This window comes from Ictalurus furcatus, chromosome 25 (genome assembly GCF_023375685.1).
Source record: "Ictalurus furcatus strain D&B chromosome 25, Billie_1.0, whole genome shotgun sequence".
NCBI classification, from domain to species: domain Eukaryota; kingdom Metazoa; phylum Chordata; class Actinopteri; order Siluriformes; family Ictaluridae; genus Ictalurus; species Ictalurus furcatus.
Window position 1 is genome coordinate 20,765,078 of NC_071279.1, and position 27,451 is coordinate 20,792,528.

General features: G+C 38.3%; 3 protein-coding genes across 4 annotated transcripts in view; 2 read left to right on the forward strand and 1 right to left on the reverse strand.

The window, feature by feature from the left end:
• Positions 1-7,473, forward strand: part of meis2b (Meis homeobox 2b) — a 31,741-nt gene extending 24,268 nt beyond the window's left edge. Inside the window, exons 10-14 of the mRNA XM_053613904.1 lie at positions 1,451-1,590; positions 1,937-2,013; positions 4,593-4,651; positions 5,966-6,055; positions 6,833-7,473. Of these exons, the coding sequence (XP_053469879.1) occupies positions 1,451-1,590; positions 1,937-2,013; positions 4,593-4,651; positions 5,966-6,055; positions 6,833-6,891 (425 nt within the window). The 3' untranslated portion in view covers positions 6,892-7,473. The remainder of the gene's footprint in view (positions 1-1,450; positions 1,591-1,936; positions 2,014-4,592; positions 4,652-5,965; positions 6,056-6,832) is intronic.
• Positions 7,474-15,837: 8,364 nt separating this feature from the next.
• znf770 (zinc finger protein 770) lies at positions 15,838-21,252 on the forward strand. 2 transcript variants are annotated; one of them, XM_053614164.1, is made up of 2 exons: positions 15,838-16,055; positions 16,455-21,252. In XM_053614164.1, exon 2 carries the CDS (start codon positions 16,501-16,503, stop codon positions 19,909-19,911), a length of 3,411 nt encoding a protein of 1,136 aa, XP_053470139.1. In that variant the 5' UTR covers positions 15,838-16,055; positions 16,455-16,500; the 3' UTR covers positions 19,912-21,252. The 2 variants fall into 2 exon arrangements, with proteins under 2 accessions (XP_053470139.1, XP_053470140.1); XM_053614165.1 differs by having other exon boundaries at positions 15,980-16,008.
• Positions 21,253-21,305: 53 nt separating this feature from the next.
• actc2 (actin, alpha, cardiac muscle 2) lies at positions 21,306-24,848 on the reverse strand. The gene is made up of 8 exons (XM_053614178.1): positions 24,813-24,848; positions 23,923-24,067; positions 23,346-23,585; positions 23,112-23,196; positions 22,821-22,982; positions 22,538-22,729; positions 22,265-22,446; positions 21,306-21,769 (listed from the first exon to the last, which is right to left on the reverse strand). The coding sequence occupies exons 2-8, from the start codon at positions 24,049-24,051 to the stop codon at positions 21,626-21,628; spliced, it is 1,134 nt and encodes a 377-aa protein (XP_053470153.1). The 5' UTR covers positions 24,052-24,067; positions 24,813-24,848; the 3' UTR covers positions 21,306-21,625.
• Positions 24,849-27,451: the final 2,603 nt, after the last annotated feature.

Genomic DNA, 27,451 nt, shown 5'->3' on the forward strand with positions numbered 1-27,451 from the left:
GAGAGAGAGAATGAGAGAGAGAATGTGTGAGAGAGAGGGAATGACACAGAGAGAGAGAGAGAGAGAGAGAGAGAGAGAATGAGAGAGAGAATGTGTGAGAAAGAGGGAATGACACAGAGAGAGAGAGAATGAGAGAGAGAGAGAGAATGAGAGCGAGAGAGAGAGAGAAAGAGAGAGAGAGAGAGAGAGAATGAGAGAATGCTTTGCAAGACAATGAAAGACTGAATGATAAAATAAAAAGCAGCACAAATCCTTTCCTTCTCTTTCAGACTCACAATAGAAAGTAATTCTTCAGTGAATGGTTTAGCGAACCTGTCTCTGTGTTTATTTTAACTCTTCACCTGAACAAACATTTCTATAGTGTTAGTTAATACACCATCAGGGTAAACTCTAGCACCTCACACTGCTCATATGAACAGCTTACATTTCAAAACCTATTTATTTTATGAACATGTTCTTAACCAGTCTGCCTTCGTGATAAATATACAACTGTTTGTGAATTTAGATAAGAAGAGACTCTGTTTACATCCAAAGTAAGAAAAACAAGTGTTTGTATATCTATAAATTATGAAATACTATATAGATGTTTTCAGAATATTTTTTTTTCTTCCTTTAAGTTATTATGTGTAAATATTTTAGCAATGTTAGCGTGTTTATTGCTAGTGATATCAGAAGTGATGGCTAGAAATTTGTGGCAAATTTAGAATTAAACTAATTAATTAATCTTGATCTTGTGTGTGTGTGTGTGTGTGTGTGTGTGTGTGTGTGTGTGTGTGTGTGTGGAAGAGCCTGCTGGGACATCTTTTGTCCACATTAAGCTCTTTTTTTTTTTTTTTTTAACAGCAGGGGACATGTGAGGTCATGTGACCTTCTCACCTCAGAAAAAAACTTTTTAAACACACTTTTCAGGCTTGGAAAGGTCAAAGGTTATTGAGGAGTCCCTATTAACTACATCTAGGAGATTCTTCAGTACTGTGTGTGTGTGTGTCTGTGTTTCTGTGTGTGTGTGTGTGTGTGTGTGTGTGTGTGTGTGTGTGTGTGTGTGTCCACTAAAGAAGGACAAATCTAAACAAAAGGAAGCAACAGGAATTGTCATCAGTCTCTAGATGTTCTTGTGCATACTAGCAGTTGGAACTAAAAAAAAAACCTGGTGTTTTTGAGGTCAGGGTCCAGGTCTGAAAGCACTGCTGCAGCAGGTCCAGGTTCTGCTGTAGACCCTGAGCACTGTGGGAGAACAGGACCAGGTCATCTGCATACAGCAGGAGATTAACAATGAGTCGTGTAGAGAGACTGTAGAATACTCTAAAATAGAGATCTCTCTGTCTATCTGTCTGCCTGTCTGTCTCTCTCTCTGTCTCTCTCTCTCTGTCTCTCTCTCTCTCTCTCTCTCTCTCTCTCTCTCTCTCTCTCTCTCTCTTTCTGTCTCTCTCTTACTCTCTCTTTGGTTCAGGGGATGGTCTGGAGAGCAGTCTGGCTTCTCCGGGAACGGGTGATGAGGATGACCCTGATAAGAAACGACAAAAGAAGCGAGGGATTTTTCCCAAAGTGGCAACTAACATCATGCGGGCATGGCTATTCCAGCACCTCACAGTAAGACAATCACCTCACTGCATGAGAACCTCACATGAGAACCTCACTGCATGAGAAACTCACTACTCTACACTTTCCTTCTGTACACTGATCCCTGATCGTCTCATTTTGGATGTTGTTGTTTTTTGTTTGTTTTATGACACCTACTTGACCTCTAACAAATCCATCTCGTAAACCAGTCTGAGAGAGCCAATGTCAAACTCTCTCTCTTTCTCTCTCTCTCTCTGTCTCTCTTACTCTCTCTCTTACTCTCTCTGTCTCTCTCTCTCTCTCTCTCTCTCTCTCTCTCTCTCTCTCTCTCTCCCTCTCTGCCTCTCCCTGGCTCCATCTATCTGTCTCTCTTCAGCATCCTTATCCATCAGAAGAGCAGAAGAAGCAGCTTGCTCAGGACACAGGACTCACCATCTTACAAGTGAATAACTGGTGAGTAACCTCTGACCTCTATTAATTGTTTGTCAAACACCACACTTTGTTCACTATTTAACGCACTAGAAGAAAGAAAGAAAGAAATTGAGAAAGGGAAAAAGAAACATAATAGAAGATAATGTAGGAAAGAAAGAAGAAAACAATGGAAGGAAGGAAAGAAGAAAGAAACAAAAAAAGGAAGCAAAATAAAGAAGAAAGGGGAATAGATGTATAACGAACCCAGCAGAACACTGTGTTTCTCTCGGCTACACTTTTTCATGTTGTTTGTGAATATTACGATGTTGGTTATGTGAACACGTGAAGCTGTAAATTGAATTACAGAAGATTGGGCTTATAATTACAGTTTATAATGAAGTCATAAATCAGACCCAGATTACAGCCGATCTTATTATTACACTCCAACACCATCATCAGTGTGAAATAATTACAGTCCTGTAGAGAGTCGTTACAAACCCGAGTGTCACCGTAAATGCTTTATTCTAAACACATTAAAACAGAATGAATGGTGGGAACAGGGTTGCCAGATTGTGTCTCACACATTGGCCTACTTTTTAATTTCATTAGTCTGTAAATAAATAATGGAGTGCTGGCATCATGTTTTTAGTGTTAAAGACGGTTGAAGACTGTTTACTCCATAACGAAGGTTTTAAAGTTTATTGTCTGTTGTTTAATGCAGTGTGTTTGTTGTTTGTGTTTACTGCAGTGTTTATTGTTGATGTTTACTGCAGTGTATTTATTGTTTATGCTATTGCAGTGTGTTTATTGTTTATGCTAATTGCAGTGTTTTATTGCTGTGTTTATTGTTGTGTGTTTATTGTTGATGTTTACCGCAGTGTGTTTATTGCTGGTGTTTACTGCATATTGTTTATTGTTTTTGTTTACTGCAGTGTATATATTGTTTTTTGTTTACTGCATTATGTTTATTTCTGATGTTTTTTGCATGATGTTTATTGTTGGTGTTTTCTGCAATGTGTTTATTGTTAATGTTTATTTTAGTGTGTTTATTTTGGGTGTTTATTACAGTATGTTTATTGTTTTTGTTTACTGCAGTGTGTTTATTGTTGGTGTTTATTGCATGATGTTTACTGTTGGTCTGTATTGCACTGTTTATTGTTGGTGATTATTTTAGTGCGTTTATTTTGGCTGTTTATTACAGTGTTTATTGTTTTTGTTTATTGCAGTGTGTTTATTAGTTTTGTTTATTGTTTGTGTTTATTGCAGTGTGTTATTTTGTGTATTTATTGTTAATGTTTATTACAGTGTGTTTATTGTTGTGTATTTATTGTTGATGTTTATTACAGTGTGTACTGCAGTGTGCTTATTGTTGGTGTTTATTGCAGTGTGTTTATTGTTGGTGTTTATTGCAGTGTGTTTATTGTTTGTGTTTATTACAGTGTGTTTATTGTTGCGTATTTATTGTTGATGTTTATTACAGTGTGTTTATTGCAGTGTGTTTATTGTTGGTGTTTACTGCAGTGTGTTTATTGTTTGTGTTTATTACAGTGTGTTTATTGTTGGATATTTATTGTTTGTGTTTATTACAGTGTGTTTATTGCAGTTTATTGTTGGTGTTTACTGCAGTGTGTTTATTGTTTGTGTTTATTACAGTGTGTTTATTGCAGTGTGTTTATTGTTGGTGTTTATTGCAGTGTGTTTATTGTTTGTGTTTATTACAGTGTGTTTATTGTTGCGTATTTATTGTTGATGTTTATTACAGTGTGTTTACTGCAGTGTGTTTATTGTTGGTGTTTATTGCAGTGTGTTTATTGTTTGTGTTTATTACAGTGTGTTTATTGTTGCGTATTTATTGTTGATGTTTATTACAGTGTGTTTATTGCAGTGTGTTTATTGTTGGGTATTTATTGTTGATGTTTATTACAGTGTGTTTATTGCAGTGTGTTTATTGTTGGTGTTTACTGCAGTGTGTTTATTGTTTGTGTTTATTACAGTGTGTTTATTGTTGGATATTTATTGTTTGTGTTTATTACAGTGTGTTTATTGCAGTTTATTGTTGGTGTTTACTGCAGTGTGTTTATTGTTTGTGTTTATTACAGTGTGTTTATTGCAGTTTATTGTTGGTGTTTACTGCAGTGTGTTTATTGTTTGTGTTTATTACAGTGTGTTTATTGCAGTTTATTGTTGGTGTTTACTGCAGTGTGTTTATTGTTTGTGTTTATTACAGTGTGTTTATTGTTGGATATTTATTGTTTGTGTTTATTACAGTGTGTTTATTGTTGCATATTTATTGTTGATGTTTATTACAGTGTGTTTATTGCAGTTTATTGTTGGTGTTTACTGCAGTGTGTTTATTGTTTGTGTTTATTACAGTGTGTTTATTGCTGGTGTTTACTGCAGTGTGTTTATTGTTTGTGTTTATTACAGTGTGTTTATTGTTGGTGTTTACTGCAGTGTGTTTATTGTTTGTGTTTATTACAGTGTGTTTATTGCTGGTGTTTACTGCAGTGTGTTTATTGTTTGTGTTTATTACAGTGTGTTTATTGCTGGTGTTTACTGCAGTGTGTTTTTGTTTGTGTTTATTACGGTGTGTTTATTGTTGCTGTTTGTTGTGTTTTTAGGTTCATTAATGCACGCAGACGGATAGTACAGCCCATGATCGACCAGTCCAACCGAGCAGGTACACAGACTCACCTGTACTTGGGTTTGATTACAAGCTTCACACTGTGTTCATGCTTTATAATTCGCACAGTGAGAATGGGTGGATTAGCAGTACGAGAGATGCTAACGCCTAGGAATTACTCACAGCATACATAAGTGACAGAGTTCTCGCATGGATAGTGATACTGTTATCGGGTATATCAGTCCGATATCCTGCTCATTTGTAGTTGTGAAAAAATACCCAGATGATAGGATGTGATGTGATCCTAGTGTACATTGCTGAGCTAATGAAAAGAAAACGTGAAATCACAGAGATCTGGACATATTTAACAAGAAATTATCAAAGAAAAGCAGACTGCAAACTGAAAATATCAAGAGGAGGAACTACAATACGCAAAATATCTTAAACATAAAACTCTGAGAGGACATATAGCACTGAGAGGACTGAGAGGGGAGAGATCAGAGAGAGGACTGAGAGGACTGATAGGAGACAGAGGACAGAGAGGACTGATAGGAGAGAGAGGACAGAGAGAGGAGAGAAGACAGAGAGGACTTAGAGGAGAGAGAGGACTGAGAGGACAGAGAAGACAGAGAGGACAGAGAGAGGAGAGAGAGGACAGAGATGAGAGAGAGGACAGAGAAGACAGAGAGGACAGAGAGAGGAGAGAGAGGACAGAGATGAGAGAGAGGACAGAGAAGAAGAGAGGACAGAGAGAGGAGAGAGAGGACAGAGATGAGAGAGAGGACTGAGAGGACAGAGAGGACTGAGAGGACATAGAGGACTGAGAGGAGAGAGAGGACAGAGAAGACAGAGAGAGGAGAGAGAGGACAGAGATGAGAGAGAGGACTGAGAGGACTGAGAGGAGAGAGAGGACAGAGAGAGGAGAGAAGACAGAGAGGACTGAGAGGACTTAGAGGAGAGAGAGGACTGAGAGGACAGAGAGGACTGAGAGGACAGAGAGGACTGAGAGGAGAGAGAGGACAGAGAGGACAGAGAGGACAGAGAAGACAGAGAGGACTGAGAGGACAGAGAGAGGAGAGAGGACAGAGAGGACTGAGAGGAGAGAGAGGACTGAGAGGACAGAGAGAGGAGAGAGGACAGAGAGGACTGAGAGGAGAGAAAGGACTGAGAGGACAGAAAGGAGAGAGAGGACAGAGAGGACTGAGAGGACAGAGAGAACAGAGAGGACTGAGAGGAGAGAGAGGAGAGAGAGGACTGAGAGGACAGAGAGGACAGAGATAAATGGTATTAAGTTCATCAGAAGGCTCTTGTATGGACATAAGGGTTGTTGTCTGATGTCAGTTATTGTCTGTGTTGTGTTCTGTGCTGCAGTGAGTCAGGGAACTCCGTTCAGTTCGGACGCTCAGACCATGGGGAGCTTCATGTTGGATGGACAGCAACACATGGGCCTTCGACCTCCTGGTATGGAAAATAAATAAAATAAATAATTAAATAAACCAGTAGTTATGTTATTATAACGGCATGTACCCAAATGTTTTATTCCTCTATGCCAAAGATTACACTTTTTATTTATTAATTAGACACATCATACTCATCATACTCATTATACTCATCATACTCATTATACTCATTATCCATTCATCGTTGTAATGTTCGGTGGAAAAGTTAGTTCCTGTTGTCACTTATGTTATAGCAGCTATAAACACTCGTTCCCTCACCATCCCTCTCTCTATTCTCTCTCTCTATTCTCTCTCTCTATTCCCTCTCTCTATTCCCTCTCTCTATTCTCTCTCTTTATTCTCTCTCTATTCTCTCTCTTTATTCTCTCTCTCTGTTCTCTCTCTTTATTCTCTCTCTTTATTCTCTCTCTTTATTCCCTCTCTTTATTCTATCTCTCTATTCTCTCTCTATTCTCTCTCTTTATTCTCTTTCTTTATTCCCTCTCTCTGTTATCTCTCTTTATTCTCTCTCTTTATTCCCTCTCTTCAAGTTAATAAGAAAAAAATACGCAGCTTGTCATGTTAGCGAGAACAGCTTTACCTCTGACTGTTAGCGCTGACACTGGAGACTCCTTCCCTACATGTAACATGAACGTCTCCTAATTTTATCAGCGATTACACGTTTTTAATGTGTTTATGTGGAGCATCGCTGCACACGTCCCTGTGAACAAGCCGTTCCTATAGAAACGATACCGTATTAGAAGGTTCTGAATTGAAATGTTAAATGTGTGTGCTGTAGGTGCGATGGGAGGAATGGGCATGAACATGGCGATGGATGGACAGTGGCACTACATGTAGCACTCCTACAGATATCGATGCAGGTGTGTACGGTTCCATTCAAATCCACAAAACTTTATTATCACTGCACACTCAATTACACTTACAGTCTGAACATTACACACATTACAACACACACAGAGAACAACACTCCAGCACTGTAAGCTCTAGTGTCTGACCAACCAGCAGTTCTAATAAGAACCCTAGAACACATCTAGCCGCCTTTTTGAGTTTCCACTTCCCTCCATCTTTTCTTTCGCTCCATCTGGCGGGGAAATCGGATTAGCCATCGGCCGTAATTTCACTCTGATATTCCTCCGTCTCGGATCTTTCAGTCTCGACATAAATGAAGATGTATGATACACTCACAGAGGCGAGCTTTATTTAACACACACGCACACACACACGCACACACACACGCACACACAGTGGCGCCCAATGAGCCGCACACTAACAACTCTTACTGTGATTAATAGAGCTCTTTTATATGGAAATACATGTCACCCCCAAACACACACACACACACACACACACACACACACACACACACATACTGAGTGTTTATTAAATTGATTAAATTGACTTTATTCAAGCAGATATTTCTATTTTCTTCTTAATGGGCTCTTTTTTTAACACCACATGCTAATTAGGCCGCTTAACGAGTGCACTTTTGTTAACAGATGTGAGCTTCTTTCTTTCATTTGATCAAAAATAAAACACTAAAGTCAGTTTTTTTTAATAAAAAGCTATTTTTCAGTAATCTGATCACTTAAATGCTGAAATAAATACATTAAAATGTTAACATTAATGACACACTTATGCTAACACAGACAAAAATGTGATTATAATAATGTATGGCTTGGTGGTGATGAAACAGTAATCATGGAAATGTGAATAAAAGCTTCATTATAAAATGTAATTAATGAAACTGGCTAGCTTAAAATGTTAGCCTTCAACTACAAAAGCTTTTTATTTAAATATATAAACAATGTTATTTGCTAAAAATCCTTTGTTTCTGAGGTTACAGAAGTACAATAGTGAACAAATAAAAATAAATAAGAATCTGAATCATGCCTCATAGTTAGTTACTGTGCTGCGATGGCACGTTTTTATTGCTAAGTGACAGGTGTAACAGGATCATCACAATCCAGATAAATGTGATCATCCAATCACACGTCACGTCACCTGGTATAAACTGCACACTATATATATATATATATATATATATATATATATATATATATATATCTAAACCTGCGAGGGACGTAAATTACACGATAAAATAATTAGCGAAGGGGAACTAGCACGCAAGCAACTTCCTGTACAATTTTTTTTAAATCACACATTAAAATAGTTTAACAAATATTAGTTAGTGAATTATGCGTTTTAAAGACCGATAAACTGTTGATGTCATATGATTAAGCTTTTTACGATTGGCTGATCAGATTGAGCTCCACCCTTGTTGTCCTGGAGACGGCCGTTGCTTGGGAACATGAGGATGTGACTGTGATTCAGGCTGAATGTGTGTCTTATTATCACTTTCTCTTTCCTTTATGTCTTCTTGGCAGGTGTTTGTGGATCACACACACACACATACACACACACACACACACACACACACACACACACACGGACATACACACACCATTGACTGTGAAGAAAAAATGTAAAGCAGAAGAGAAAAGAAGAAAAGGATGGCTGAAGTTTTGAAGCTTGTGTGTTTGTCAAGAATATTGTTTATTAGTATTTTAATTATTTATTTATTTGATTTGAAGAGAACATTTATAGATCTCTGCTTACCAAACTCTCTCTCTCTCTCTCTCTCTCTCTCTCTCTCTCTCTCTCTCTCTCTCTGTCTGTTTCTCTCTCTCTCTCTGTCTCTCTCTCTCTCTCTCTCTCTCTCTCTCTCTCTTACACACACAGCATCCCTGTTCCAGTCACTTTCTGTAACAGTTCTGGTCTGCACATGCAATACTGACAGATCTTTTGGACTTTTGTAATTTAAATCGCTGTCTCAGATACAGCACTAAACCGGGCCGTGTTGTAAAACGCTAAACTAGGACTCATTCTCAATCTGATTATTGTTTGACTTTATTAATTAGGTTATAGAGGCTCGGTTCAGCCTCATATTAAACTATTAAACTCTGATCATTAGATTTTTACATCAGTCACGGGATAATTTATTGAACATAAAGTGGACATGAGCAGAAGGAGAATGCATCATGAGGGAACGTGTGTAAAGTTTGATGTAAAGTTTCCTGTGATACACTCACGTGTGTTAAACACATACTAAATGTTTTTAAGTGATCTGAGGTGCACACACTTTCTTGTAATAAAAATTTTCTTTTCAAAATGCCTGATATCTGTGTTTATTTTTTAAATATTTGACATTTACACTTGTCTTTCTAAAAATCAGTGTAGTGAAACCTGTGCACATGCATTTTCACATCTATAATAAAGACAAAATGTTATATAAATAAATAAAATGAAATATAACAGTGTATTTGATCAAATACACGGTTGTTAGTGCTATCAACTAAAATCATTGTTTTGTTTATTGCTTATTAAATACTAGCAGTGTTTATTAAACAAAGAAACTAAGTTAACGTTACAAATTTTTGTTAGCTAGCAAGCTAGCTGTGATTAATGTTTGCTAGCATGAAATTAACTAGCTAACATAATAACTGATCCAAGACCAATTTAAGAAACTATATAATAATAACCAACTGCACTAACTAGCTTCCTTTAAATTTGTTGTCTACTGGAAATTTTCAAAAGGACCTGCTAACTAATTAACTTGTGGTTAGTTATGCTAAAGATTAGCATTACAAATAGAATTTATTTAACAAATCATTATTAGCTCACTAATATAATGTCTGGGGTTAGTGTGTGCTAGCATAAATTTGACAAACTAGCTGGAAGTTTGCTAAGTAGTTATTTTTCTCAGCTCGCTAATGTCAAATAGAGCTGTGTGATTCCAGTTATTTTAAACAACAACTTTGGTGAATGTTTCAGGTAAAACATTTAAAACATTAAAGACAGCATGTTTGATCATTTTAAATATAATCATTAACATACGTCAGAAATCTGAATATTTTTGTGTGAATCCATATAACTTCTCATTACTGAAACAGGCTTTTCCCCGAATCAACTCATACAAGCATGAGTCAAATGAAAACTTTTTTATTTTTATTTTGCATTATTTATTGCAAAAAGGTGTTTTCATTTCATTTGTGTTTTCATTTACGTTTGACTCAACCCTGTTACCTAAATGCATTCGTCTCTTTGTAATATTCCATAGCAGGAAGTTGCATCATCCAGTTTTTCTGGAGATCCGAGGAAGGAGAAAAGCGAGTGTTTTCATTCTTTTTCTTTATTTTCAGATGGTATGATATTGTGATGTTTACTGATGAGGTCACGTTGAAAGCACAAACCTGTCACATAAATTGTATACTGAAAGTAAATTATTAATTTAGAATACGGTGGATTGTGATACCTTCACCCCTGTCCTGTGGAGGCTGTTGGTGATGTCACTGACTGTTGTTTTTGGGATGTTCTTCACAGCTCTCTCAATGTTTCTGTCATCAGCTGTTGTAGTTTTCCTTGGCCGACCCGTTCGGCATCTGTTGCTCAGTACACCAGGGGTTTCTTTTGTTTTCAGGACAGTCCAGATTGTTGTATTTTCTATGCCCAACGTTTCCCTTCTTTCTCAGCTTCATAAACACTTGTTTTTCTCCCATAGACAGCTCTCTGATCTTTATGTTGGCTTATCCTTTTTAACAAATGCAGTCTTCACAGGTGAAACTGAAGGATAAAACCAAGAGTAGATGTTCAGAGATATGTATTGTTTAAACAATTGATCTAACAGGACACAGTCGCCTACACATTGGCTGGTCTGATACAAAAGTTGTTTAACACATCTACATGTAAATACTAGGAAATAAAAATCTGAAATTCTAAACTCACTTCTCATATTCATCTTAAACCCAAATGTCAGCAGGACAATGGCCCTAAAAAGAAATTATTGATAGAAATACTTTCTTGATAGAAAACTCTCAAGAATGATGCCAACCTGTCCTTTACCCCGATCTTCCCATGCTACACAGTGTAGTTAGTGCTCCATATCCGTGTGATTATCCTTTATTTATATACGGACGGCTATGTGGAGCTTGAGGATGAGCCCCCTGGCCCTACCTCAGTAAAATGCTTCAATATTCAGGAGTGAGCAAAGACTTTTCACTTGAGTATATATTTTTTGGTCGGATACTTTCATTTTTAATTGAGTTAGATTTTGACACAATATCCATACTTATTCCAGTCTTTTGGTTTTTTGGGATGTCATAGCTCAGTGGTAAGACATTGGACGTCTGATAGATAGATTATAGGTTACAATCCTAGCACTGATGAGCTTTCACTGCTGGGCCCTTAAGCAACCCTCAACTGCTCAGTTGTATAAAATGAGATAAATGAAAGTTACTCTGGATAAGGGTGTCTGCCAAATGCCGTGAATATAAATGTCTTTTGTTCACCCCTGCATATCGTATCTCTTTCATCTGTGTTCATGAGATCAGATTACACAACTCAGATGGACTACCTAGCTAACTAACCAAAACTACAAGCTACATACAATTACATGAAATCTGATAAACACATCTGAACACATTGAAGACTTCATTAATGATAAGTTTATCATGTATTTTATCTTTTTATTTTTACTCCATTATGCTTTTTATTTGATTGATTTGATTATTTGTTTTTTACCCTTGTTCAACTGTCTTAACTAATCCATAGACTCACATTAGTTATCATTGCCATGTTGTCTGTCATTCTGTTTGAGAGAGGGTGGTGTTTCAGTTATACTCGAAAGTGTATTCATTCATAATGTGAAAAATAAAATGTACGGAAAATGTACATTTTCTATACTGTTTATCCTACAGGGTCACGGGGAACCAGGAGCCTATCCCAGGGGGCATGGGGCACAAGGCGGGGTACACCCTGGACGAGGTGCCAATCCATCACAGGGCACAATCACATACACACTCACACACCCATTCATACACTATGGACATTTTGGACATGCCAATCAGCCTACAGTGCATGTCTTAGAGGAAATCGGAGTACAGAAAATTATAAAAATAAAAGCATTTATTTTTAATGATGTCCCATGTTTTCCTTTCTTGCTTTTAAATAGTTTAGGATTTGTTTGACAGTGATGACACAAATGTAATTGGACAGATTCCTCATTCAGGAGTAACATACTTTTCCAAAACATGCTAGTGTGCTAAATCATTAGCCTCACTTCCAGTGACAGTGAAAAGTCTTTTTGTTACTGAGTGCAAAGTTAGGTAAAAGCGCCATTTCCATATGAGTTTCATGAGTATTGTGTGTTAAGCCGGGTGCACATTTTTAATAGTCCTTTGCGACTGCTGCTTGTCAGACTGTAAGAACCTGATCCCCGCTTAAAGCCATGTCACACTGTCGGATCTCAGCTGTCATTAATGTCAGACCGTACGACAGTCAAGACACCAAAAACGGCCGCACATAAGAAGTCTCGCATGGAGTAGGAGGAGAAGCCGCACTACAGGACTGCACCTCAAATCTTCTGACACCGCAAGAATTTAATCAGAGGAAAAATTTGATCGCAGCCATTAATCGGCTGTCGGGGAACACGTCAAACTAGACATCAAAGACTACAGATTTTGCCCTAGGATTATAGGAATCTTTTAGGATTCTCAAAATTTTTCTCAGACGACCAAATCGTGGCCAAAATCGTACAGTGTGAACCCGGCTTTAGCTAGGCTACATCATCCAGACAAGAACATACTGCAGTGAAATGTGGAATGTTGTGAGTGCACTGGATTTTCTCCAGCCAATTCCAAACATGGACACAGAACAGCGAAACTCCCAAAATAATGCACTATGTAGTGAAGAGGGTGTGATTTCTGGCAGTCTGTTTCTACTTTGTCTACTGCAGTTTCTTTCTTTTTCCTCAGAGAGAAGCAAAGAAGGGTTGTGGAGAAGGGGGAAGGGTGATGTGATGAACGAGTGGGTCATCCATCACTTTCTGTATTCGTTTAACGTGACAGCGACGGTCAAATAGCGTTTAGCACACGGTACCACTGTCAGAGCTGTAATGGATTAGCCCGAACCAGCCAATCAGAAGCAAGCACGGACATTAGCATAGTTATCAGAGCCCACACACACACACAAACACACACACACACACACACACACACAAACACACACACACACACATGGTGTAGGGACATTCATCATCCGGGCCGACACCTGTCCGAGTTGCACAAAGAGACGAGCTGAGCTCATTAGATCAAACCCGACAGCAGAGAGCGAGACCTTTCTATCTCTTCACTGTTTGCTTCTTCTTTTCTTCTTTATCTCCTTCCTCTATCTCTCTCTCTATGTGTCTTTCTCTATATGTCTGTCTTACTCTCTGTATCACATGTGGTTTGGTAAAGAATTTCAGTGGATTTTTGCTTTTTATGAACACTGAAAAGACTTAAAGGAATGTTGAAGAATTTAGATCCCAAATGTCAGGCAAAGATGATATAATGGACGTTACAGCAGTCAACCAAACACATCCACTATAATCAGACAATCACAATAATCACACACTCTCAATAATGACACATTTGCAATAATCACACACTCACTATAATCACACACTCGCTATAATCACACACTCATTACAATCACACACTAACACACATGCAATAATCACACACTCGCAATAATCCCACTCTCACTAATCACACACGCACTATAATCACACACTTGTTAGAATCAAAAACTCGCTATAATCACACACTCACAATAATTACACACTTGTAATAATCACACACTCGCTATAATCACACACTCGCTATAATCACACACTCTCAATAATCACACATTCGCAATATTCACACACTCGCTATAATAACAGACCCACAATAATCATACACTCGCTATAATCACATTCACTATAATAACAGTCTCACAATAATCACACTCGCTATAATCACACACTTGCTATAATCACACACTCGTTATAATCACACACTCTCTATAATCACACACTCATTACAATCACACACTAACACACACATGCAATAATCACACACTCGCAATAATCCCACTCTCACTAATCACACACACTCGCAATAATCACACACTCTCTATAATCACACAGTCACCATAATCACACATACTCACAATAATCACACACTCATTACATTCACACACTAACACACACGCAATAATCACACACTCACAATAATCACACACTCATTATAATCACACACTCGCTATAATCACACACTAACACACACATGCAATAATCACACACTCGCAATAATCACACACTCGCAATAATCACACACTCGCAATAATCCCACTCTCACTAATCACACACTTACTATAATCACACACTTGTTAGAATCAAACACTCACTATAATGACACACTCGCTATAATCACACACTGGCTATAATCACACACTCGCTATAATCACACACTGGCTATAATCACACACTAGCTATAATCACACACTCTCAATAATCACACAGTCACCATAATCACACACACTCGCAATAATCACACACTCGCTATAATCACACACACTATATGATTTGAGACCAGAAACGTAAACACAAACACAGAGGTACTGAATAAGGATGATACGTCAATAATCTTCTCGTTACATTCAGTGGTTAGTACATCTATAACAGTGTGTGTGTCAGTGGATGATGGATGATGGGTAAACACTTTACATCCCCCAGAGCCCCGATATCGCGCGCCCCGTTTCTCCACCTCCCTCCATCCATCCGAACTCTCCTACGCGCGCGACACCTCATCTGTCACTGAAAAGCGTTTTGTGTGCAGCAGAACACACACACAAACACGCACACACACACACACACACACACACACACACACAGAATGGTTTCCGGCTTCCTGCACTATCTCACTACATTGTTGAGGTTTATGGAAATAAATGTGTGTGTGTGTGTGTGTGTGTGTGTGTGTGTGTGTGTGAGAGAGAGAGAGAGAGAGAGAGAGAGAGAGAGAGATCATTAATCTTAGTCAGTGATAGGCGCTCGTGCGATCTGCATGACCGGGGCAGACGGTGACAAATGCCAGCGCGTGACTGCAGTCGCTTCAGCTCGCGTCAACGTCACATCCATCCATCAGTAGCGGAGCCGCGCGCGCCCTCACGCCGACCCGCATTAAGGACGCGCGCGGAGACGCGCCCTAATTACATGGACAATAATATAACAATGTGCACAGACCGAGGGGCAAAATTCAGGCATGACTGCCCTTTCTCGCTCATTATTATTAGTAGTAGTATTTCCTTTTATCTATTTTATTAGATTATTTTAAAAATGTGTTTAACAACCCGTTAAACAAAATAATAATAATAATTATTATTATTATTATTATTATTATTATTATTATTATACATCTAAATTGTTTACATGGTTTCATGAGCAGTGTTTTAATTTAGTGGAAACGTAAATGTATGTTGGTATTTTCACACATTTCATCACTTTACATTAAATATCTTTTGCCATTTCACGTTTAATCGTGAGTATAATTATTAATTATGTTCTACACAGTTCCAGTGTTTCCAGAGTCAAATTCCAGGCTTCCATGTTATAGAGCGTTTTATGTTTAAATTGCTCCCTCTAGTGGCGTTTCTAGTGCACTACACACTGCGGAAAATATATTCTGGTTTACAAAATAGATTAAGTTAAAAATGTCTTAATTAAACAAAATCTAACATTTACTCAATCACATTTACGCGTCCATTATATGGCTTTTTAATATTATATAATTTCATACTAGAAAACAAAATTGTAAATGGTCTACACCTACTCCTCCTCCAGCTGAAATACCACAATAGCTTGTGATACTGATTAAAACTCGTGTATCTAAAAATTATTTGTCTGCTCTATACTTTAAAGCAATTAATTTAAAGAGAGAAATTATATACATGTCAAACACACACATTAAATACATTTCTGAATGAGCCCCTGGAGCTAAATGATATTGATTTATATGAGGTAGGAACCTTTGATTGAAGCCGCTGTTCGCACACGGCTGTATTTGACTGACGGAACCCGGGCTGTTTTTTGGAGCGGTACGGTTGTTTATCACCGAAACGAAACAAATTCTGCGGTTAATTAGGTATTTTTAAAAATAGTTTATTTGTATAATAGACGGATTGTTTACACGGAACTAGTTACGTTGAAGTCAGTTATTGTTATTGCTATGTTTAAACACGTGGAAATGTAACTAGATAAACACAGAATCAGAAGGTGTTTTATTGGTCAAATTACCTGAAAAGACTTTAATGCACACAATAAAAGAAGTAGAATGATTTAGAGGGATATAATGTAGTTAAATAAATGATTAAGAGAATAATAGAGAGAGTGTAGAGATATCCCAGGCCACTCTAACCATTATTTCTTGATAATTGTTTTTGAAAGTGAAAACATTACACCTTGTTTATTCATGTGTGATTAATTTTTAGGTAATTAAGGTAATTGTGATTACCTGGTGATTAATTTTATCTTATCTTTTTAGATGGAAACTCTGGGACAAACATATTTGACCCTGTGACTCGACCATCATGACACACCAGTGTATAATCTGCCTGAAACAGTTTGATTTTGTTTCAAAGCTTCGACGTCACCAGCTCACACATTCGGGACAGAGACCTTTCACCTGTTACGTTTGCCTGAAATCTTTTCGGCAGTCGGCTCATTTGAAAGGACATTTGAAGAGCCATTCGAAGCTGAGGGAGGTTTCACTCATTGTATCACAAGCAATTAATTCTCAGATATCCTACACCAAAACAGAGGAACGTTACGACAAACATGTTGGATCTCGGAGGATTTCAGAGGAAGGAGACCTTGGTGATGAAAATATGTGGTACAATTCCATTCAGACAAGTAATGAGAGTGAATCTGAACTTCAGAGTGATGGTATGGACAAGCAGAAACGTGTTAAACACGTGATCAACGATACTGGACAGACGTGTGACTTTCCACAAGGGCATTACGATGGATTTAAAGACTTGACCCATGAAGAAAACTTTCAAAACTGTCAATATTCATTGTGCACTAACGTTCTGCCGAATTCAGCAAACAACACAGAGTCCAGTGTTGAAAAACAAGAACATATGGGAGCAATTTACACTACAGAAGACACACAAGATAACGATTCCTCTATAGAGTTAAAAATGGCAAAGATGACCAATAGGCACCAGTGTTCAGTGTGTCTGAAATGTTTTTCTGCACCATCAAAACTAAAGCGTCACGTTTTAATTCACAGCAGTCTTCGGCCTTTTTGCTGCGAGCTCTGCCCTAAAGCTTTCCGGCAGCTTGCTCACTTAAAAATGCACCTATCTACTCATTTTCCACAGAGACGAAAAAAACTGAAAGAAGTTATTCCTGGAAACACTGCCTCTCAGAATCCAAGTTATTCGCTGGATACCGTGAATACATTGGTGAATCATTCTAAACCTTCAAAGGCACAATGGACAGAAGAAGCTGGAGATCTTGAGAAGGAGCGAAAAGGATCAGAAAATGTTTATATGGAGCCGTTTCCTAAAAATGTGAAAAAGCGAAAGAGTTCAAACACCGCTGAAAATTGGGCTAAAAGTAAAGTAGAGCATGAATGCCCAGTGTGCCACAAATGTTTCAGCGCCCCGTCGAAGCTGAGAAGGCACTGTCTCATTCACACAGGTCAAAGACCGTTTCAGTGTTCTTTATGCTTCCGTGCATTCAGGCAACTTTCCCACCTCAAAGCACACCACAGTGTTCACACCGGTCCCAGGAAGAAGTTATCTTCCTCACTCCAGATGCACAGATCCATCCAGCCTCAGCCTTGTCCCAGTCGAACATCTAAGGCCAGGCTGAAGCGTTTTGTTCACATCAGCCTTGCTAGGAAGTTCAGATCTGCAAAACAGAAACTGAAAATGTCTGCTGCATTTTTGAGTCCATCACCTGCTGCAAGAATTATGATTGATGGGAATATTTCAGAAACTGATGCTGTCAGGTCCTCACCAGACCAAGAGATCAGCTGTAGACAAGATTACTCTTGCACTGTATGTTCAAAACATTTCAACGCTCCTTCCAAACTTCAACGCCACATCTTGATTCACACAGGGCAACGACCTTTCAGATGCTCAGTTTGTTTTAGAGGCTTCAGACAGAAATCCCACTTGAAGGTTCATAAGTGTAAAGGAGGAAGCAGAGGAACATTTCAGACTAGCATAAGTGAGGTCCATCTGAGAGGCCCTGATAGTTCCAAATCTAACGTGAGTATCAGAAAGGAGGATGAGATTGGCAGGAAGAATTTCATATCCAGCAGTGGAATGAGGGACAGCTGTGTTTACACACGTAGCATTGGACTTGCATCTAAATACATCCCAGAGGACAGTGGTGATCTCACATCTCTTTCTTACAAAGCCATATCCAGCCCTCTGGATGAAGAAAAGCAGACTAAAGAGTCTGGGTACCAGTGCACAATGTGCTTCAAAATATTTGACTTCCCTTCCAAACTTTCTAGGCATCTCCTCATCCACATGGACATCAAGCCATTCAAGTGTAGCATGTGCAGCAAGTCCTTCAGGAAGCTCTACCACCTACAGAGCCACTCCAAGGTTCATATGGTTAGAAAAAAAATGCTTTGCCAACAAACCTACAAGAGTGGGATGGGATCCTCCGTCCCTGAGATGTCAGAGACGTTCAGTGAAACAAATAACTGTGCAAGAGAGTCTGGAAGACATCCAGTGGCACAGAGACCAGATCCTAACTGTGACAGTCAAAATACAAATCTGGTTAATCATTCTTCACATTCCCATTCCATAAACATAGAGGAATTCACACCAGACTTCGAGAGCACCAGCTTTCCAGTTGAAGTCCATGAAGGTGAAGACCCTTCTGTCCAGATGAACAGGAATGCACACCAGTGCATCTTCTGTCTGAAGACTTTTGATTTTCCATCAAAGCTTTCCAGACATTTGCTGGTCCACACCGGAATCAGGCCTTACAAGTGCCAGGTTTGTTGCAAGTCCTTTAAGCAGCTCAGCCATCTTCAGTGTCACCAGTGGGTCCACAATAGAAAAGACAACAGTGAGCTCAAAGCTTGCGTGGTGAGTCCCACCTTGGTTGATAAAGCAGACCTTCATCAAGAGAGTTATGAAAGTTTAGCCATTGTAAATCAAAGTGATGAAGATGATGAATATACTGCACAAGTCCACTACCAGAAATGTATTTCTCAAGACAACAATTGCTGTCCTCCTGATTCAGGTTATGGTGAGAGCAAGGTCAAGTCTGAGACTGATCTTCTGGTGGATAAGTCTATTTATGCTACCTTAAAACATGATTCAGAACCATTTGGTGCTGATAGTACTTCAAATATGGTACTGTATAAATGTCTGGATCAACAGGCTGAGAAATTGGAGAGCAAGGATTTTCAACACCGTTTGACCAGAACAGATGAAGTTCACTCATCTGCTGCTGATACGACTACCAGAATTCCAATTTGGAATAGTATGGATCAACAAGAAATGGTGGAAACTAGAGATCTTCATCCTTTTGCCCAGAAGATTGATAGGACAAATTTGCACAGTCTCGCCTTTTGTATTCCTGAAGACTCTTTTCAAAGATCACCAACTGTCCCTGATTTTTGCAAGCTTGAGTTGAATTATCACAACCAAGACTCCACGAAGGACGAAGGTTGTAATCAACACCTGACAGACCCACCAAATGACCTGCCAATATGTCCTTCCTGCAGCCAGTGCTTTGATTCATTGCAAAAACTTAATGCACACAATTGTCCAGTCCACTGTCCTAAACAGAGACTCTCAAAGCCCTACCATTGTGCTGTTTGCTTCAAAAGCTTTGAAGCTCCATCTAAGTTGAAGAGACACTATGTGATACACACCGGACAGAGACCATATCGCTGTAACATGTGTGACAAAGACTTCACCCAATCAAGTCATCTCAAAACACATATGTTGTCCCACAGGTAGCTAACAAACCTGCAAAAGGTCCAGGGTGTTACACCTCAAACCCTAGGATGTGGGAGTTCTGGAAGTCATTTAAAATCCTGAGACTCCCTGTCAAAAATACCCTTCCATCCATCCATCCATCCATCCATCCATACATCCATCCGTTTTCTGTACCACTTATCCTACACAGGAGGGGTTTCTGCTGTTGCTGCTGGCAGTGACGGTTCACTAGACTGACAAAACAAAATTATTTACAGCTGCTATTGTGCTGGAAAACGCTTAAATTTGATACAATTGGAAAAACATTGATGTTTGTTTGAAGAAATTGAATGAGGTTTGAGTCACCTTGCAGAGGTTTTAACCTGATAATAATCTAATGGCTGTTAATGTAAATGATCTGTTAAATTATTATATTAGAAGGTTCTCAGATTCTTCTCAGATTTGGTCAAATGGTATGAAATACTAAAAAAATGCTTTTATATTTTATCACATTGATTTAAAACTTTGTAAAATTCTGAATGTTGATTGTAATGATTATTATTATTGTTCTTTTTTATTTATGTTACACTTTCTCACACTGAAATATCTTTAGAACGAATAACCCTCTCCGTGTGGTTATGAGCAGTGAATATCGCCTCTCGGTTGTACATCTATTGGTCCATACAGTCACACTTTCCTATTCCTGTGTAGTTTCGTCCATGTTCTCTAGGTGGTGCAGCCTGTCCATCTCTGAGAGGATTGTGCCTGTTCATTTCGAGAACAGAAACAGTTGGTCGTGACTTGTTAGAATTGGGTCAGTATACAATAAGTATTAGGTCAATATATTTGTCATTAAAAGGTCAGATGGTTCCAGGAATCATCTTACTTTGTGATGAATAAAAGTTATTTGATTACCATTTTAAAGAAAGTGTATTACATAATTTTTTTTATTGTCTGTTACAAATCACCTCTTGCGCATATAAAACTCGACCGTGTCTCCTGCCAGCTGTCCAGCTATAGACCAATATCAAATCTCCCCTTTATCTCCAAGATCCTAGAAAAGGTTGTACACAGCAGCTATGCTCGTACTTACATAGGAACAACATTCATGTAATATTTCAGTCAGGAGTTAGACCTCATCATTGCACAGAGACAGCACTGGTTAAAGTAGTAAATGACCTTCTACTGACCTCTGATCAGGGTTGTGTCTCCTTGCTTGTGTTACTTGACCTTAGTGCAGCTTTTTTTTTTTACCACTGATTATTATTGTCCTGGACAGACTAGAAATTGTTGTGTATGTTCCTTTCAACACAATTAGTACTGTATGTCTTTCCTCCATTTTAAATTTAATCAGTAACTTTTTGAAATATTAACACAGAAAACTGGCTGTGTTCCTAACAGTCAATTAAAAACACGGAGATAACACACAAGTCCTGGGTAGTTTGTTGTTTTATTATTATTTATAAAGCAATAAATATCCAAATACATTAATGGTCAACAAAGCAAATCGCACTTTGGTGAAAACATACTGTACAATGACAAAATAACATGAAAGTCAATTTTTTTATCATAAAAGTCACATTTTTAACTTGGGATGAGCGCTCAAATGTTTACATTGAGAAACTGCTTTGTTCAAAGGAAATCGCATCTGACTGCAGAGCTTTAACGTGATACTTTAACTAATGGAATTCACTGGCTATTGAGGAAACGGATAAGCAGCACATTAACAGTACTGAATTCAGGATTCCTGTATAATTTAGAAGCACTTCCTGTGCACAATGGAAGGTCCAGCTTCATCGTATTCCTGTTTACTGATCCACATCTGCTGGAAGGTGGAGAGCGACGCCAGAATCGATCCACCAATCCACACCGAATATTTACGCTCTGGAGGAGCAATAATCTGACGGGGGATGAAAAACACATGAACACTTAGCAATTATCAAAACTGAGAAGCAGAAGTGCATGACTGAGACTATAATAGTATGTTATACTGTACAGGGGTCATGTTAATGTACTAGCTAACAAACTAAGCTGCTTATATTGATATCTTGTTAATGTTTTGTAAGCTGATACTGTTTACATGTAGAAGAGACCTGAAACATACTGCATACAATTGAATTTTAGACATGGACTTTTATGTAGTGGTGCAGCTCAAGTTACCCGAAACTGTCTAGGTATTAGCTGGTGATGCTTGGATTGCCAGATGTTAACGTGATAATTAGGCATAATGTAAACTTCCTAGCTGACTTTCAAAATAATTATTATTGTATTATTAATTCATAGTTGTTTGGGTGCTGGGATAGATTTTGCTGGTAAAATGAAACAGTGAAAATGATGTTTTGAGTAATGTGGTTACCAAATCTGGATAAAGTGATTAAAACTGATTTATATATACCTTGATTTTCATGGTGCTGGGGGCAAGGGCGGTGATTTCTTTCTGCATGCGATCAGCAATACCAGGGTACATTGTTGTCCCACCAGAAAGGACGTTATTAGCATAAAGGTCTTTACGGATATCAATGTCGCACTTCATGATGCTGTTGTAGGTCGTCTCGTGGATACCAGCCGACTCCATACCTGTGACATAAACAAGACAAATTGCCACATTCCAGAAGTGTCTCAAACACCTTCAGCTTATTATTAAAAACACCAGCGTGTTGTGACTCACCGATGAATGATGGCTGGAAAAGTGTCTCTGGGCAGCGGAACCTCTCATTCCCGATGGTGATCACCTGACCATCAGGCAACTCGTATGACTTCTCCAGAGATGAGGAAGAAGCAGCGGTGGCCATTTCATTCTCAAAGTCCAGAGCAACGTAGCACAGTTTCTCTTTAATGTCCCTCACAATCTCACGCTCGGCTGTTCAGAAAAAAATATCCAATCAGAACATTAGCAGTGGGTTTTACGCTAGCTTTAGTCTGAGCATTATTAAATGTATAATGCTGTATACCGGTGGTGACGAAAGAGTAGCCTCGCTCTGTCAGGATCTTCATCAGGTAATCGGTGAGGTCGCGACCGGCCAGATCCAGACGCATGATGGCATGTGGAAGAGCGTAACCTTCATAAATAGGAACGTTATGTGTCACACCATCACCAGAGTCCAGCACAATACCTGTAAAAGATGCAATAATTAGACTCGAGCAGTTCAAGCAAAAGAGACACAACTCAGCATGACTCAGAGAGGTGGATGACCTCGGAGTCACAGAATGAAGAATGTAGATGTTGAAGTAAAAATCCTCACCGGTGGTTCTGCCAGAGGCGTAGAGCGAGAGCACGGCCTGAATGGCCACGTACATCGCAGGAACATTAAACGTCTCAAACATGATCTGTATAAAGGTGATTTCATTTTATTTATTAGCATTATTATAACCCCATAATCAAGACCCAAGAACACATTCACATGTAGAGAATTTCAGTGGAGTTTTTACAAAACTTTACGCACTTTAAACAGTTCAGATTAGCGTCTCTATCTAACCTGCGTCATTTTCTCTCGGTTAGCTTTAGGGTTGAGTGGCGCTTCAGTGAGTAGAGTCGGATGTTCCTCAGGAGCCACCCTCAGCTCATTGTAGAAGGTATGGTGCCAGATCTTCTCCATGTCGTCCCAGTTGGTGATGATGCCATGCTCGATGGGGTACTTCAGTGTCAGGATACCTCGTTTACTCTGAGCTTCATCACCTACATACGAGTCCTTCTGCCCCATACCCACCATCACACCCTACAGAGGGAACACACCCCGTTACCATACTGCCAATACTAAATCTGATCCCTACTTCTTACAGATGTGCTCTATGTAGTGTATGCACTAATGGCTATAATTAATAGATTTAGGACAATAATGTGTCCCAAACCAGCGCCGTCATGTGACGAGTGAACACTATAATGATGTACCATTTAGAACAGTAGTCTGTGGTTTGGGACACAGCCCAAGGGTCCTGATTTTAGTATTCATGACCCTTCATGTATCCTAAATGATACCATAAGGGCCTTGTGCACTAAATAGGGAATGAAATAAAGGCTTCACAGGGTGTTGTGAGTGTGGAGTGTTCGTTGACCTGATGACGCGGCCGGCCCACGATGGAGGGAAACACAGCTCGAGGAGCATCGTCTCCGGCAAATCCGGCTTTCACCAGTCCAGAGCCGTTATCACAGACCAGAGCAGTGGTTTCATCATCATCACACATGGTGTCGGCTGAGTTTCTGCACACACACACACACACACACACACACACACACACACACACAACAATGCAAACTCGTTAATAACTATGCATACACAAATACATGGACATTAATATAATTATATTGTCAGCACATCATTCTAAATGTTTAGAAAACAAGAAATCTAACAATATTTTATACAATATTGTTAGCAAATGTTTAGCAATATTGTTAGCAAATGTAATTAAATCACATTACGTACAAAATCTAAAGCCAATTGAAATGTAATTTCTTCACTATTATTCAGCAAAATGAGCATAGACTCTATTAAGAAAATACATCAAGCCAATAAAAGTTAGTCATTAAGCATCTTTACTTTTATTTCTTTCAAATTACAGTCAATAAACTATTCTTAAAACATATAGTCAATAAGCATTCGTTTTAGCCATTTAAACTTGTAGACAATAAACATATTTGTAGCTAATTTGATAAACTGATCAGTGAAATTAACAGCGTTATTACAGTTTCAGTGCAATTTCTCTGATTTTAGCAAAAACAGTTTTAATGTAATTCTATAATTACAGAAATATGATTAATTAATATTTTCAGTGTATATTCACTTCATCAGCTGCTGTTATTTAACAATCAGCTTCAGTTTATTATGTTAATCACAGAAGATAAAACATTAAAGCATTCTGTATTATTATTATTATTAGTAGTAGTACAATGATTCCTGTACTGATTTTTCCAAAGTGAAATAATAAAGAGAAGATGTCACACTCACCAGTTCTGTTCCGGTCGCTGCTCTTTTCCCCCGTGGAGTGAACGAGTGAACGAGTGGAGGAGTGTGTGTCGTATTTATACTCCTCCTCACTTCAGCTGTTCACTCCTTATTCGGGATCTGCTGAGACTCGGGCGGCCATGAAAGGAAACACAACAGGACACAGGAAACACCGAGACCAAGTATGGAAAAGATAAACGAGTAAAACAGGAGATGAGGGGGGCTTCTGTTTAAATAAAATACTACTACTAATACTACTACTACTAATACTAATAATAATAATAATAATAATAATAATAATGAGCCTTTTGATATCCAATATAATATCAATTTAAATTTATTTAATTTGCCTTTAAAATAAAGATATTAAACTATAATTCAGTCTTTATGTAATTAGTTTAGATATATATCGATAGATTTATAAGCTTTTGTACATAGAAATAGTGAAATATTAACTATAACATTTTAGTTAGATAATAAAGAATGAAAAGTTATCAATAAAAAGGTTTTCAAAATAAGAGAAAGATACAATAATATCATCCTTAAAACCTGTTTTTAATGTTTATTCTTTTTTTATTATGTTTATCTTTTTATATTTTTTTATATGTAAACATTTATTAAACACTTCACAGTTCCACAGCAGAGTGAAATAATAATTGAAATTGAAATTGAATAATATTTAATTTGTAGTTTTAGGAGTGAATACACTCCTGAAGAGATTTACACAGAGTAAATCTGTCTCACTGCAGCGTTATTTTAAAAGAATATCCCAGCAAATGTTCTATAACTGAGAGAATAAAGTGTGTAATGTTGTGATAAACTGAAAGTATGATCATTATTATCTTAAATAATTTGTTGACGTTTACTTTTTTGGATTCTTGTGTTATGTTAATAGATCTAGATATGTCCTTACAGCTTTGTAGTTTTATATGATTTCTATTTTGGTTTGACTTTTTATATGTTTTTTTTTTTTTTTAAATCATGGGAAGTTAAATTTCACTTAATTTGTGGTAATTTTTAAATCATTTATGATAAGATTGATGAGCTTAAAAAAGGGAATTTGCACTCATATCAACTGATCAGGATACACTTCATACTGACATTATTATTATTATTATTATTATTATTATTATATAATTCATCCTGTGCTATTAAAATCTCTTACTCCTCTGTTTCAAGCTGTGCTGGTCACACACACACACACACACACACACACACACACACACACACACACACAAACTCCATTTGTGTCTCAGTATCCAATCTCACAGAGGGACTGATCAATCAGAGAGTGTGAAGGTCATGTGACCTCAGGGTGTGATGTAATAGAGATGATTCCACAGCGAATAGACCGTTATAAAGTGTCTTTATTAACAGCAAATGACCAAAAGTAACAGGCATGGTGGATAAAAGTGTGGAGAAAGAAAGGATCTGCTCATGATCCAGAACATACAAGTTCATCTGTGAAACATGGTGGAGGTAGTGTCATGTCTTGGGCTTGCACGGCTGCTTCTGGAACATTCTCACTAATCTTTATTGATGATGAACTCATGATGGAGCAGCAGAATGAATTCAGAAGTTTACAGGAACATTCTCTCTGCAGATTTACAGAGAAATGCATCCGAATGAATCAGGAGGAACTTCATCATGCAGCAAGACAACGATCCAAAACACACTTCCACCTCAACACAGGACTTCATCAGGGGGAAAGTGGAAGGTTTTAGACTGGACAAGTCACTCACCAGACCTTCACCCAACTGATCAGCATCTCACCTCCTGAAGAGGAGACTGAAGGGAGAAACCCCCGAAACCTGGAGAAGCTTCACAGAAGAAGAACCAGCAGTTTGGTGTCAGTGAGTCACAGGATTGATGCAGTTACTGCTATTGAAAGGAAACGCAACCGAATATTAAGTGTTATTTAGTTTCATTTACTTCAGGACTTACTGCTCGCCTAAAAACTGTGTGGTCTGATACAAAAGGTTCTATGATTTATGTTGTTTAACACATCTAGAAGCTGAAATCCTAAACTCTCGTCTCATCTCCATCTTTTGACCGCAAACTCAAATGTCTTTGGTGTTCAGCACAAACTAATTAACTGTCCTTTCCGTTCCAATAGTTTCGGAGGGGACTGTAGATCAGAAGTTTGTTTGGGTACTGCAGTATTAGACCATTTTATATATTTTATATAATCAGTGTGAAATGTTGAATGGTGCGGTCCATCCTGTCACAGGAGTAGAAACCGGAGTGTGTGTATACGGGGGTTTACAGGGGGTTCGGGGAAAAGTGTTTGCTGTATAAATTGTTGTACATAATCAGAAGAAAGAAAGCGTACGTGTAAACAATTCTAGTGTCTGCATCTTAACGAAAACAGATGAGCGGCAACTTTTTCACCCCAACTGCCTGGAGGTTACTGCAAATCCCTGTATATATACACACACAATCCAGTCCCAACCCTTCACACGACTACATTCCTCTCCTCTAATATCCATCCTCTAATATCTGTAGTGATTATCCTACACAGGGTCACGGGGAGTCTGGAGCCTGTCCCAGGGGACTCGGGGTATGAGGCAGGGACAGCCTGGACGGGGTATTCCTTTAATATGATACATCTAATATGAACGTTTAAACACTAATGGAACTCT

Coding starts and splice junctions, on each gene's coding strand:
- znf770 (XM_053614164.1), top strand. CDS start 16,501: ATGACACACCAGTGTATAATCTGCCTGAAACAGTTTGATTTTGTTTCA.
- actc2 (XM_053614178.1), bottom strand. CDS start 24,051: ATGTGTGATGATGATGAAACCACTGCTCTGGTCTGTGATAACGGCTCT. Junction 22,983..23,111: donor CGCCTCTGGCAGAACCACCG/GTGAGGATTTTT, acceptor CATCTTTTACAG/GTATTGTGCTGGACTCTGGT. Junction 22,447..22,537: donor TTTCCAGCCATCATTCATCG/GTGAGTCACAAC, acceptor TTTATGTCACAG/GTATGGAGTCGGCTGGTATC.